General features: G+C 41.4%; 1 protein-coding gene across 2 annotated transcripts in view; it reads left to right on the top strand.

Annotated features, from left to right (window-relative positions):
* Positions 1-3,331: 3,331 nt before the first annotated feature.
* The window catches only part of SMG1 (SMG1 nonsense mediated mRNA decay associated PI3K related kinase), a 97,842-nt gene continuing 85,924 nt past the window's right edge, over positions 3,332-15,249 (top strand). For both annotated transcript variants that reach the window (XM_079945325.1, XM_079945326.1), the window contains exon 1: positions 3,332-3,878. In XM_079945325.1, the coding sequence (XP_079801451.1) occupies positions 3,790-3,878 (89 nt within the window). In that variant the 5' untranslated portion in view covers positions 3,332-3,789. The remainder of the gene's footprint in view (positions 3,879-15,249) is intronic.

Here is a 15,249-nt window from a genome sequence, read left to right as displayed (position 1 = left end):
TCAGAGTTGATCATATTTGATGTGTATATATTTTTAAGTATCCAAGTAGTCATCATGGGAAAAACCGGGCTTTTAATTCTTTCTTCTCAGTGGTTTAGAATTGCCTTTAGAGTCCACATGTATTGGGAGGTGAGGATGTGGTAGGGTCCCCAATAACTTTTTCAGTGCTTAGATGCTCAAAAGTGGTGTTACTCAATCTTGGCTGCATATTAGGGGAAGTCAAAAGTATTGATGCCTGAGTCTACACTGAGAGATCCTGATTTAATTGGGGTACAGCCTACATGAGGGCGTTTTCCTATAAGGACAAACTTTAGAACCATTGTTAGGATCCTGTTTTGGGTATGAGCAGCCCTGGGATGTTTGCAATGCAGGAGAAGCCAGCTTTTACAGGCTCTTAGTAATGATGAGTCTGGATTTTATCCTAAGAATGGGAAGCCATTGGTGCATTTTAAGTAGGATGTTCGCATGATCTGATTTTTATTTTAAGAAAATCACTTTGTCTGTAATGTGGCACATTTCCTTAGGATAGTTTCCCAGGAGAATTAGTGGGGGAAAGGGCGTTAATTTTAAGTCTTTGGACACACACTCTTAAATTGCTTTCCAGGAAGTTGCTGCCACATGACACTCACCCACCTCCCATGTCCTCACACCTCCCCTGTGCCAACACTGTTTTTTTTTTTTTTTTTTTTTTGCGTTACACGGGCCTCTCACTGTTGTGGCCTCTCCCGTTGCGGAGCACAGGCTCCGGACGCGCAGGCTCAGCGGCCACGGCTCACGGGCCCAGCCGCTCCGCAGCATGTGGGATCTTCCCGGACCGGGGCACGAACCCGTGTCCCCTTCATCGGCAGGCGGACTCCCAACCACTGCGCCACCAGGGAAGCCCGCCAACACTGTTTTTGAGGGTTAATCACTTCCATGAAAGAAGTAGAAAAAACAATGATAAATAAGAAGGAATTGTTTGAGCAACTGGGCACAACCCCTGCCAGCTACTTTTCTTTTTTTTTCTTTTTCTTCATTGGTCAAATATTATCCAAATAGCCACGTGCTTCAGAGAAGTGGTGAATCTAATCTTTAGGTAATTTTTTTTGATTGCTTACCATGTGGAAGGCACTGTGAAAAACACTTTACATGCAAGATCGCTATTAATCCTCTCAACATCCTCAAGAGGTCAGTGCTAATATTATCATCTTCATTTTACAGATGAGAACCTGGGGCACTGCGAGAGTCAGGAGCTTTGCTGATGCTCCCTCAGCTCTTAAGTGGAGTTGGAATTTGAACCCAGAGCCCTTCCTTGAAGTACTCTGCTGTTGTTCTGTAATTTGAAAAGGTTAAAGGACTCCTGACATTTTTCTCAGGGGTCTAAGGTTCTGATTATTCTGTTGGGAATCATTTTGGAAGCTGAACGATTGACATAATTTGGTCATCACTGCACCTTTGTTGCAATCAACTGTTGAAGCAAGTCAAAATGATTAATTGGCTACATCAGCCATTTGCTCATGGGTCTGAGGGTCCCAAAGAGGAAGAGAGCATCAACTTACCTGGAGCACAAAAAGAAAAGGATCTGAGGAAGACAGGTCCAAGAATCGTCAAAACTTAGAATTAAGAAAAGGCTTTGGGGGAAGGGGCCTTTTTAGTCAGATTGCAAGACAGGCTTGCAGAATGATGGAGAGAGGGGAGATTGAGCAAACATAACAATTCCAGACATTTCTAATAATAGATCTATCTCTCTGACCCCTACTCCCAGAGTTGCTTAAGGACAAGGATTGAGTCTGGATCTCTGTCCCTGTCCCCAACTGCTTGGTTAGTAGATGATCAATAAATTTTGCTGAATGTTGAATGAAAGAATAAATCATGATTAGGCTGCACATTAAAAACATACTTGAGGACAATATGTTCACTGTTGCTTATGTAATTAGACATTAACTACAAACAAACCAAAATAACTTGTGGCAGGATTAACAATTTTCCAGAGAGAACCATACTGAGTGAGGGGACCCTAATCTTGGGACTCGATTCAAGAGGGACTTTTTCTCTTCATCAGAGAGTAGGGAAGAAAGGATACCTCTTGTAGGGCCCCGTTTACAACTGGTGGGATCCTTCCTCACAGCAAGTGCAGGGGAACCCAGGGCAAATTTCAGGGTAGAGTGTGTACCTTCTAGATGCATCTCTCTTCACTCAGGTATTTTATTAAAAAAATTTCTTTTTTACACATGTGGGTGACCATGCTTGGGTCTGACCTAGTGGGAATTTCTGTGTTGAGTCAAATAGCCCCAGTTCAGAGGAGTTTCTTTTTTCCTGAATGGGTGGAGGGGAGAGGGGAGAAAAGTGCTTTTGAAAATCTAACTTTCTATCCTCTAGAACTGGCAGGATCATACCTTTATGAGGGGTTGCTGTGCACAAGAAAGGAGCCCAGGGTTGAAGCGGGATGAGTGTGTAACACCTCATAATCTCAAGTACTTTTGGTAACCATTTTAAATCACACAAGCAACATATAAAGACTTTCTTCTTGCAACATAAAATAGGTTAAGACCCTCTGTGCAGACAAGGGTAAGATCCTTTTTACTATCCTCCCCAAAGGTAACTCCTGTTACCTGTTCGATGTGCATCTTGCTGACCTTTTCTCAATGTATATGGATGGCATTCACATCATGTATCAGATGCTTTAGTGAAGTCTTTCTGGCGGACTGTCGCTGTGGGGGAGAGAGTGCTCAGGTTTGCCCCCCAGCCCCCCGACTCTTTTTGGAGGGGAAGGTGGGCAAGTGTAACGGTGAGAGGATTTCAGAGCATATTTCACATTGCAGGGAATCGGGTCTGGTGCTTGAGAGTACTCCGCTTTCTCGATTTAATTTAGTTTTTTGCAATGTGAAGAAATGGTCGAGGTGTCAGGACTCCATGGGCATTTCAGGCGTTGGCTGGGTAAATAGATACCCACCCTCTCTCTTTTTTTTTTAATTTCCACTTTTTACCGTAGAAGGTGAGGAACGTGGAGGCACGTGAACCCTAAAGGCACGCCTCCGTGTGTGTGTGTGTGTGTGTGTGTGTGTGTGTGTGCGCGCGCGCGCGCCCCCCCCCCCCCAGCAAGGGCACCCCAGGTTCTTAATTGGATGCTTGTTTACACCTTACTGCCCGGCCCTCAAGGGGTCAGGTGTTTTCCCGGGCTTATGTGGGAGGGTGTGCGTGTGGGAGTGGTGGCGGAGATTCCCCTCTCCCGTGATCCCCTGCGGCGGGGCCAGACCTCGGCGAGGTCCGCGGATAGTGCAGAATACCGCAGGGCGCGGGAGGATCGTCCGCTCGCTGAGCCCGGCCCCGCCCCCGCCCCAGGCCCCGCCCTTCCGATTCGGCCCCGCCCCTCTCCCCTGGCCCGGCGGGCGCCGGCCCCGCCCCTCACTCCCAGCATGCCGTGCGGCAGCGGCGGCGCGGCGGGCGGAGTCGGGAGGTGGGGTAGCCGTGGCTGTGTGAGCTTGAGGATCCGCGGCCACCGCCTCCTCCTCGCTGTTCTCCTCCTCCTGCGCCCCGGCGTCGCGGGCCGCGTACGGCCCTGTAAGAGACGTCGCCTCCCCTTCCTCCGCCTCCCTCTCACCGCGCCGCTCCCGCCTCCCAGTCCTGCGCTGCGGGCTCAGGCGGAACCCGGAACGGCCGTCCGCCTCCCCCGCCCTCCGCCGCCTCCTCCTCCTGCTCGGCTTCCTCCTCTGACCCGGGCCGGAGCGGAGTGTCGGCGGCGGCCGGTTCGGGCGGCGACTCGCGCTTCTTCGGGCGGCGGCGCTTGGCCATGTCGTGTCGGGGAAGGTAATGAGCCGCAGAGCCCCGGGGTCTCGGCTGAGCAGCGGCGGCGGCGGCGGCACCAAGTACCCGCGGAGCTGGAATGACTGGCAACCCAGGTGGGTGAGCCGGCGCCCAGCTCGCCGACCCGACCCCGGGCCCCGCCTCGGGCGGGCCGAGGCCTAGGACCGCCGGGGTGGGAGGCGCGGCCTAGGCTCTCCACCCTCCTCCCCCCACCCCATCCCCCGCCCCGGGGAACCAGGCGCGGCTTCCTGGGTCCCCTCCCGCCCCGGCCGGGGGAGGAAGGCCGCTGGGAGGCGAGGCCTAAATGCCTCCCCTCTCCCTGCATTTCAACTCGGGGGCTGGAGCCAAGAGCCAGGGCGCCGGGAGAAGGCACTGGCCTAGGAGTTGGGTGAAGGAAGGGGGACCTGGCGGTGGGGGCACTTTTTACTTGCCACCTTGCCCTCAAGTTGGGATATGAGTTGGGGGATCCTGAGAGTACGGGACCCTCTCTGTTACCCATTAACTTCCCTGATCTTTAACCCTTTGAGTCCCCACGTGAAAGATTTCCTTAACTGGGATCCCTTCTGTGACCCCCACGTGTTAATATTAAAAAAACAAAACAAAACCCAGCACTCCAAGGCATTACTCTGACAACAGCGTAGTTGTGGAGCATGAGACTAGATTGTGACTGTGTTAATGGGGCCGACCGACCCTGGTACTAGGAAATGAAGTTTTCCCCAAGTGCAGGGGCAGTTACTCTGGCGGAGAGCAATTCATACCCGGACACTTGTACGGACAGTTGCTTAGAGGAGTAGAGAATTTGATTTGATTTCAGACAGGTTTGGGGCCTAGTTGGAAATGAGTATATGAGGAGGATCGAGTTTTGTTCCCGCCCCCCCCCCCACCACTTTTTGGCCACCCCGGGCCGATTGCAGGATCTCAGTTGCCCAACCAGGGATGGAACCTGGGCCTCGGTAGTGGAAGCACGGAATCCTAACCACTAGGCCACCAGGAAACTCCCTGCGGAGCATCGACTTCTTAAAAAAAATTAATTTTCGTGTCTTTCTGATTAATCATGGGGCAGTTGTACCTAATTTAGGACTAATTTATTCTTATCTCTCTTACTGAATAAGTGCTTGTAATACTCAAGACTATCTTGGAACTTAGCCCAGCGCCTAGAAGAACTTCCTAAACGTATATAATATTTTGGGGTTAGTTGATTCATGGAGCTCTCATACTTTGAAGCACACTTGCCATATGATTGTCCAGGAACTGGCCAAATAAATGTTAGACAAACACACGTTGTTGGGATGACTTTTGCTTCTTGATGGTTTCATGTAATTCCAGCAGTGTTTGGAAATAATTTGGTAAGATGTTCGAAGGTAACACTTTAATACTTGATAGAAAAATCAAAGTACTCTTTTGGCTACTGAGTGGTACACATCTCATTCTGTTTAATATGCCTTCCCAAATCCTGTGTCTGTTGAGATCGGGTGTATATAACTAGGTGACTTTAAAAGTTAATGCCTGAGCCTAGAATTGAGATAAGTAGTTAAAAAAAAATGTTTTGAAAGCATAGTTTTACTTGTTCTTTACCACTTAGGGTTTATGCCTGCTTTACATAAAATCAGTTAACTAGTTTTGGTATTTTTATCTGTAATTGACATTCTTTTGTATGTTCATTGAAATGTGTGAAATTTGATTTTTTTTTGCATCTAATGAATTAGATGATAAATGAGCTTGAATTTGACATTTGAGAGCTCTTTGACAGTAGATTTTCCATTATTTTTCAGTACTGTGGTCAGCATATGTAAAAGAATGTACACAGTATCCCTTTAGAGGACTAAATAAAGTGCCCTTCACAAATAGTCCTGGAGCTTCTGGAAAAGAATAAGTTGTAGCTTGTGTTTCTAAATAAATGGAGTAGCCCAGTTGCAGCTATGGGTTGAGATCACCTGGCTTAATTTGACAGGTATGAAGCAGAATGGCTTATATAGTTGTGGAATATGTACGTGGGTTATTAGTATTGTCTGTTTTTTTTCAAGTACTTTATTTCTTGGCTGTGTGTGGGGGAGGATGTATGCATTCTTGGAAGCTGTGCTGTTTCACAGTCTCAGAACTTATTGCCTAGGTAGACAGATACTGTGAGATGCCCTTGGTTACATGGAGCAACAGTTGATTAGGATGTTGGAAATACTTGACTTTTTTGTAGAGGAAGGAATAGAAAAGTATGGACAGTACGCCATAGCAAAACTTGATTTCTTTGCACTGTTGCCTAATTGTTTTGTTAAATAGCCAATAAAAAACTTCAGGTGTTTGCCAAGTCATAAATTTTCATGAGTTAAATTTGAGGTGGTTATTCTGTACCCTCTTCACTTTAGAAAGGTGACAGACTCCAGTTAACTGACAGAATGGAGCTCGATTTTTCCCCTTGCTTAAATGGGGGTTTGTTTTTCTAAACATCTTCAAATGCAGGCACATTCCGTATGGTTCATCAGAGTCATTTTGGTTTAAAAAAATTTTTTTTTGCCTTTCTGTACCAGTCCTTGTCTGATTTTTTTGGGTTCTATTTTACTAGATTTAGTCTTTTTGAAAAGTAGGATTTAAAAAAGCAATTTTTGCTTGGTTTCTTTTAGTGTTAGTTTGTCAGTTAGTCTGGAAACCGACTGTTGAGTCAATGATGGCCACACCTGATACTTCACACGTATTGACAGGAAGTGTTCCAGGTGGCTGAATAGACTAGTGTCGTGTGGCAACAGAGCAAGCCCACCTTTGCTAAAAGCATACCTCTAGCAGAAAGCATTTTCTTCGTTTTCATTCACTGTACTCTCCATTAACTTTTTTTAAAATAAATTTATTTTATTTATGTATTTTTGGCTGCGTTGGGTCTTCGTTGCTGTGCGCGGGCTTTCTCTAGTTGCAGCGAGCCGGGGCTACTCTTCGTTGCGGTGCTTGGGCTTCTCATTGCAGTGGCTTCTCTTGTTGCACAGCACAGGCTCTAGGCGCGCAGGCTCAGTAGTTGCGGCTCGCGGGCTCCAGAGTGCAGGCTCAGTAGTTGTGGCGCACAGGCTTAGTTGCTCTGCGGTATGTGGGATCTTCGCGGACCAGGGCTTGAACCCGTGTCCCCTGCATTGGCAGGCGGATTCTCAACTGCTGCGCCACCAGCGCAGCCCCTCCATTAACATTTAAGAATGATTAGGCAAATGAGTGGTTTTATTACTGGCACTAACCAGTCTCTCCTTTTCTTGACTTTATTTTGGGGAGTAATCTTCTGGGTGCACCAATCAAGATAGAGATCAGAATGATTTGTTTTAAAATTAAGTGTATATGGGACTTCCCTGGTGGTCTAGTGGTTAAGACTCCTGGGCTTCCACTGCAGGGAGCGCGGGTCTGATCCCTGTTTGGCGAACTAAGATCCTGCATGCCAGGCGGTGAAGCAAAAAAAAAAAAAGTGTGTAATTTGTTATATTGTTCATTTTAATTCTCCAAGATGACAAGACTGATTTGACATTGGAGTCAAATATAGATTAGTTCAACAAGCAAGAGTGAGCGTTGTCAAATGAAAACACATAATTTTACTTCCACACTTGGGCATCTTAAGACTTTATTCGTTTAACAGATATATCTTGGGTATCTTACTGTGCCCAATGTTAAGATCTTTCTACAGTTCTAAAAGGATGAAACTGTATATTAAAGACAGCTTCTATTTTTGGTAAAATGTAGACAGATTGAAGTTCTCACAAGTACAAATACCTTCATTCTCCATTGTCACAGACCAAAAGATGGGGAAGAGGGCTGTGAAGATAGAAAAGCCAAAAACTAGTATGTCTGACATTGTGAGAAGCTGGATTTTTGAAACTAGAGTTGTCTATTCAGCCTTTTATGAGTCTGTACTGTCTGATGTCCATAGGTGCATAATATAGTGAAATACATAAAGGGTGAAATTAAGTGGAGTTACATATTTTATAACTATAAATAGAGCTTTAGTTAAACAGGATTTAATGGTTGCCAATTCTGTACCACAGATTTTCATGTACATTAAGGAGTTCCAGATAATTGTGTATGGGTGTTTAATTTGGGGGGAAAGTTTATTTTTTCCATTATAGAATAAAATATATTCCTTATGAAACATATGGCAATTTTATCTTTAAATTGAACCCTTTTCCCCCTTCTGTTGTGGTTCCTTTTTAAGTTGAGAGTATAACTGAAGGGTTTTTTAAAAAATAGGAGATTGTGAAATATTCTAATTCAATGAAAATGTTCTAATTCAGGAAATAGTGATCCTGTAGGGATTTTTATGACTAATAGAGCTACTGTCTTTAAGGAGATTATCGGTTAGTATGGGGGATAAGAAAGGGCTTTGTAAAAAGGTAAAGCAGTATATGGATATTAATTGTGATATAATTCTTGGTAAAATTCTTTTTATATGTGGTTTACAGTTTAAAACTTGGAGAGTCAGAGGAGGGAAAGCTGTATAGTTGAGTAGGGGGCAGTGGGACCATGAAATTGATCTGTTCTATTTTGATAGTAAATTTGGGGGGGGGGGATCAAAAAATAGAAGAAAGCAGGGAAATGGCAAAATGCAAGTTGTCCTTGGTAAAATGTTACCAGTTTGGTTAGAAGGATGGGGTATTTGTGAGGTGTGATACAAATAAGAGATGAAACTTAAGAGCTGGAGTGGGGCTGTATTGTAGGTCTTGAATCATACTGGACGTGTTTGGAATGACTTTAGGGAACTACTGAAGTTTTACCAGCATGGAAGTGGCGTAATTGAGGAAGATTAAAATTAGTTGTGTGTGTGTGTGTGTGTGTGTGTGTGTGTGTAACCACAGTAGGAGGCAGTTGGAACAGTCTAGACAAGAGACTGTTGAGGACCTGAATATTGTTTATAATTCATGGTTTAAATTCAGACAAAAGTATTCAGCTCAATATATGGAATTTCCATAAGCAAGAGCCCCTTATTTGTTATCTGGTGTTGATTGAGGGTGATCACTAAAGTGATACTTTATATCTGCTCACACTACAATTCAGGTTAGGACACTTACATTATATAGGATGATCATATACACAAAATGGAGTGTGGTTGATGGTTTTTTTTGAACACTGAGTTCTCACAACTTTTAAATTTAGGCTTTCCTGCTTTCACTGCTTGGCACTTGCTTACTTGATTTTCTTTCCCAATCCTAATCACCTAAAATAAATCCCTGAGGCGGCTTTCAGTGGACCTCCCTTTATAGATTCACACAAGCTGTCATTTGTTTGGTATCTCTTCATATTGTTTTCTGCTTACCTGTCTTTGACTATCTTAAAGTTTTCTCAGAATCCATTTTATTTTGGGGACTAGAAAATAAAACACATCCCCTCTTGTTTAGAGGTCTAACAGTGAAGGTTGCAGACATTTTGTGGTTTAATTCCTGTATGAAATACTCCAGCTTATTACTTTTTTTAATGTAGAATATAACCTATTAAATTTTTAGGGAGACATTTGTGTTCTTTTTTTTAAATTGAGGTATAACTGACATACAACATATTAGTTTCAGGTGTATGTATATGTTTTTATTATGTTCTGCTCCATCTTATATTAGTTGACGGTACTTTTTCTCTCTTAGTTGAATTGTTTTTTGAACTTGTTACTTTTTTGAGATAAAATTTATCCATGTATAGGTCTTAAGTTGAGTGATTTTTGACAAATGTATACACCTGTGTAACCATAATCCTGATCAAGATACAGATACACAATGACTTTGCAGTTGGATAACTTCCCTTCCCACTGCACCCACCCACCCCAAAAAAAAAAAACAAAAACCCTGGCAGTGTGTACATGTGGATCTTACCTTAAAAGTTATTATAGACAGGAAATTTTTGAATATTATCTTATGATTTATTACCAACTTATGGTTTCTGAAGATTGATAACCTCGTCATCTTCAACATAGTTCTGTTATTCCTCTTTTGCTATAAACAAACTTGGGATATCTGAAGATCCTTGTGAAAACAGTTTCAGATGGTGGATCCACTGTTAACCTTTTCAGGCATTTGAGTCCTGGAACACAGAGGAGCTCTCCTAAGTTTGTTGGCTAAATTTATTCCTGTGAACTATACAGGTTCACGGACTTTTCTCTTCCCTCTTGAACCTACCGTTGGTAGCTCTGTTTTTTTGTCCTCTCCCCAACCTAAACATTGCACTTCCCTTAAGATCCTTACCCTACCCTCTGCCCTCTGTGATCTTTCCAAATCTTGGTACAGGTCTACAATGAAAGGGAACTGTGCTTATCACTTCAACCTTTTTTTGTTCTCCCAACTAGTTTGTCCCTGAAGGCTGAGCCTGTCATTTTCTCTACTGTTCTGTGTACTTAGCCTAAAGCACTCCCCAAACTCATTTCTGTCTTAAGGGCCTTTGCAAGTCCTGTTCTTGCTGTGTAGCTACTGCATAGATTGTTCTTCTCAGAGTGCTTGACCTGGGTGTTTTCATGCTATCTCAGCCTAAGTGCACCCCCTCAGTGAGAAGCACCAGGCTTCTCTAATAACACTCACTATCTGAGTTTTTTTGTGTGTGTCTTCCCCAGTAAGACATAACCTTTATGTATGCATGCATTGTATAATGGTTTTACTTCTGTATCCCTTCTTCCCTACCAGTGCGTCAATAAATAGTAAACACTCTAAATTTGAGTGTCCTTTCTCGAGTAAATACATGAAAATGGAATTCTGCAAGTTTGTTTTTGTGTTTAGAGTTAACTGCAGGGCTTAGAACACTGTAACTGTAGGAGGCATTTTGAGAGGAACTGTTCCTTGTACAGCAGCTTGGTTAGCCGGAGGCAGCAACTTAAGTAAGGTGATTGTACAGGTTCAAAGGGACAATGTTCTAGTGGACTGAGGTGACCAGATCAGACTATGGCCATTTAAGATTCATAGGTTTTATCCATCTTGAAGAAATACTCTGCTCACATAAAGTTAATTTATACATTGACAGTTTATCCCATATCTGTTGTATCTATTTGTACATTATTTAAACAGTCTAATCACCAAAAAGTTAAGCACTGGGTGGGTTGAGCCTCTTTTGACATTCCATTAGAAGGCCTGAGGAAACAAACCTCTTGCCAGTTGTATGCCTGCTGATTGGGGAATGACTGAAATCCAAAATTTCCAGAATCAACAGGTTTCTTTCATAGTGAATTACTTCTTTCATATTAATCTTCATACCCTTTGAAAAAAGGAGATTGTATTCCTGTTAGAAATCATTCCTTAGGAAGTTAATGTTGCTATTCATAGCGTGTCTAGGATCTCATGTTTATTATTTAAAAACCTGTTACAGACTTTTTGTGTTTATTACTTAAAAATCTTTTTCAAAAGAGGAGTTTCTGGGGAATTCCCTGGTAGTCCAGTGGTTTGGCGCTTTCACTGCCAGGGCCTGGGTTTGATCCCTGGAGGGGGAACTAAGACCCTACAAACCACACAGCCCCCCCCACCTCCCCCCTCCCCCCAAAAGAGGAATTTCTGGCTTCCCTGGTGGTGCAGTGGGTTAAGAATCCGCCTGCCAATGCAGGGGACACGGGTCTGAGCCCAGTCCCGGAAGATCCCACATGCCGCGGAGCAACTAAGCCCATGTGCCACAACTGCTGAGCCTGCGCTCTAGGGCTCGTGAGCCACAATTACTGAAGCCGTGGTGCCTAGAGCCGGTGCACCGCAACAAGAGAAACCACCGCAATGAGAGTCCTGTGTGCTGCAACTAGACAAAAACCCGCGCACAGCAACAACGCCCCAATGCAGCCAAGAATAAATAAAATAAAATAAATAAATTAAAAAAAAAGAGTTTCTGGTATCAGAATTGTAGATTGCTTTTTGGTATGGAACTTACTAAATTCTGCTATTTCTTTGTTTATAAGGAAAGGCACTACTTTTTTCCTTTACCCTTTTTATCATCAATAAAGCACCTCAGCAGTGCTCTTATAGGTCCACAAGAAAATTATTACAAGCTCTGCAGTGGCCTAAGGTAATTATATGTATCTGTGTGCAGATTTTTTAAAAAAATTGTTGAACTTAGTATTTACTAGATTTTTATTTTTGGGTGGCATCTAATATATTAATACCTTTTCTGCTGATTAGGCAAAAGCCGTCACTAATAAGCATGTCTTGGACTATATAGTGACATGTATTAGTTTTTCCTCTGTATATGACAGCATTGGCAACAATCTTGTTTTTTACTGAAGTTCTTTGAATTAAAATTTTCCCTCTTATTTAAATTTAATTGAAAAATTATCTTTACTGTCTCCTCTTTAGCATTTTCATCTTCTGATTTAAAAAGATGTGTGTATATGGAGTGTGTGTGTCAGTGTGTGTGTTTGAAATTTTAACTTTCATCTTGGAATATTAGTTCTTTGAAGCAACCTATGACTCTTGCTATCCTGCCTCTTAAGGGTCTCCCTAGTTTATATTCCTAGTAATATGGACCCTGGAATCCTTGTCTGAAATATATCACTTTATTTCCAGTCTCTTTGCTTTGATTCTGACACTGGAAATTCAGACTCATTGCCCTAATGACAGAGTGTATGTTGACTTCCTGCAGTTTGCCAGAAATTAGGCAGAAAAATCTATTAATTTGAGGAAAAATGTCAGACTTTTTGTCTGTTCTCTATAGAATGGGACTCTCTTCTGATTTGATGATTAAAAAGATCCAAAGATGATCACCAGTATCACATAGTATTGTACAGATGAATTAATGCATATTTAATTGGAAAGAAAACACATCCTGGATTTTCTTTCCTAAAAAGATTGATTGTTTTTCTTCCTGTCCTTATATTCTTCTGATAAATTTGAAGAAAAATGAAAATGGTTTTCCAGAAGTAAGACAATGAACCTTGAGATTTAGTGTCTATTCATTAGTCTGGTTTAGAGGAATCTACCCTGAGGTACAGTTTGTATTGTTTTTGAAGGACTTGAGTTAGAATTCTGTTATAAGTGATTAATTGTCATTATTTGAAATATTGATGTAATTTTCATATGTGGTATCTTGTTCCTTTTTTGAAAATACTGAAACTAAAGATGAACTTATGCTTAATAAAAGTGTGTTGGGGGGTGGTAATCAATTGACTGACTATAAGACAAAGTTTTGTAAAAGCAGCCTTTTATTTAATTAAAGTGGCCTATCTTGTATAGTTACTATAATGCTAGTATTCCCTGTGTTTTTATTGTAATCTTATTGAAGATGTGAAAATTACACCACAGTGCTCTTCTCCCTGCTCTTTTAGTCCATTTAAAAATCCACTTGTTGTCTTAGTATAATTACATTGGAGAAGTTAGAAGTAGAACCAGAGTGTTTTAGATTCTTCTCTAAGGTATATTTATTTTTAAGAATGTGTGCATTTTTAGTTTTGATCCTTTACAAATATTTGTCTTAGGAGAGGCTGGGGTCATGAAAATAGCAATGGACTAAGAATGGGAAGACAGAGGTCTTTTGTACTGACGTTACCAGCTGTCCCTCTGAGGAGGGATGCATTCCCTAAGACGCAGGGTTGTGAGGGTTAAAGATAAAGTTTGGGAAATTACTTTCAAAACTGTAAAATGCTATACAAATGATATTTATGTTGTCACATCTGAATCAAATTTGGAATTTTAAAGAACCTCCCTCTTTTATCTCTTCCTCAAAAAGTTAGAATTTACTACACACATGCACCCACGCTCTAGTTCAAATTTCATTTTTCTCTTCTAGAACTCTGAGTACCTAGAATGTGTGTGTGTGTGTGTGTGTGTGGTAACTTCTAAAAGTTTCATGAAGGGCATTTATGTCAAGTGTCTTAGAGGATATATGACTGGAAGCTCATATAATTGTTAAATTTCTATTAGGTATGGCATTTGCCATCCTTAGTATAATAGTGGCTTTTCTTTTTACATTTTCTACTTATAGGCTTCTAGAATGAAAATTTCCATTAGGCTATCATCCTGTTTCAAATTGGCCAATGAGGAATTTGACTGTAGGTCTGCATCATTCTTTATTATTTTTTCTATATATCTTATAATTCACACTTTAAGAACTTGATACCAGTTGAAATTGTGAGACAACAAAAATAATCTAATCTTTCTGACTGCATTTATTGTAGGGCAGGTGCAAATGGAATTAAATAGAGACAGGGTAGGTTAAAAGGTAGCTTGTACCTTGCTTAACTTTCATTATACAGTTGGAATTTAAAAACTGATTCTTATAAGAACATCAGTTGAATGCTGCATTGCGTTTTCTCCCCTACTCTAGTACGTATGTATGTTTGTTTTAAAGGGAGTAGGGAAATCATGGAATCATGGAAAGGATAGCCTCTGGCAATGTAATAGTTTGAAATACATAAAAAAAGAAGAACCACATACATCTTCTAAACAGATAGGAATTAATGAAATTTTGTATCATTACGTAGTGTATATACAGTATTAAGCTTTCATGAGATTTTGGTACTATTTTACATTGTAGCACTATAAATTTACTCAAAATGGGTAAATACTGCCTCCTAAGGAACTTCATATCTAGAAACATTGATTTTTCTCTTTCGTTTTAAAGTTCTTATTTTATACCACTTAAATCGATCTGATACAAGTGTGTTTAGTGTAAAATATAACAAAAGAAAGAGATAGGGTTTGTATAGGCCTTTTGAGTTTGTATAGGCCTTTTGAGTTTAAAGTGGCTTAAGTGATGATTTTGAACTGTTTCATAGCTTTCTCAAACTTATAGCTAAATACTTTAAATACCTCAGTGTATTTCTGGCCACTGCTGAGCACAGTTGGAGTGCTGTTTCTTGGCGCTTGATTGCTGTTTACTAGAATATTTCAATAACTACCCCAAACTGTCTTCATTTAATAAATATTTCTGCAGTTAGAAGAGTAATCTGGTTTTTGTGAAAAATGTCTTCCTTTCCCAACTATTTGATTTAGGAGCCCATGTCTTTTGAGATTTATCTATGAGACATTTTTATTTGTTTATGTTTAAGCAGGGGAGGATATGGCTGTTCAAGATCACCTCTGAAAAAGAGGTTCCAATGCTTAAGTAGGAGGGTTTACCATACATACTTTACCATGATACCACTGATTACAGGTAGTATGTTTCTTTACCAGTTTGGTGTTTAATAGTGTTATTTCCTACCCCAGGATACCTAAGGAGATAGGTCCTAAAGGAGTTACTGGACATGTTGAAAGGAGTCAGAGTCCATTTAAAAATCCATTTGCTGTCTTCATATAATTATGTTGGTAAAGTTAGAAATAGAACCAAGTGTTTTAGATTTCTCTCTAAGGTGTATTTATTTGTTTAAGAGGGTTGGGCTTGGGGGTCATGTGTCTGATTTGAGAATGGCCTAAAGATATTTCTGGTAATGTCTTCCTCTGTTGAGAATCATGTGTGGAATATGAAAATCAGTGTCTTTTCCCTACTTGCCATTATATTTAAGATGTGTTACATGTTAAGGGATGCATGTTAGAATATTGCTTTTTCGATGCCCACATCCTTGACTCTGCC

The sequence above is a fragment of the Stenella coeruleoalba genome (assembly GCF_951394435.1).
Source record: "Stenella coeruleoalba genome assembly, chromosome: 15".
Lineage (NCBI taxonomy): Eukaryota > Metazoa > Chordata > Mammalia > Artiodactyla > Delphinidae > Stenella > Stenella coeruleoalba.
Note: the sequence above shows the minus strand (reverse complement) of the source record. Positions and strands in the feature narration are given on the sequence as shown.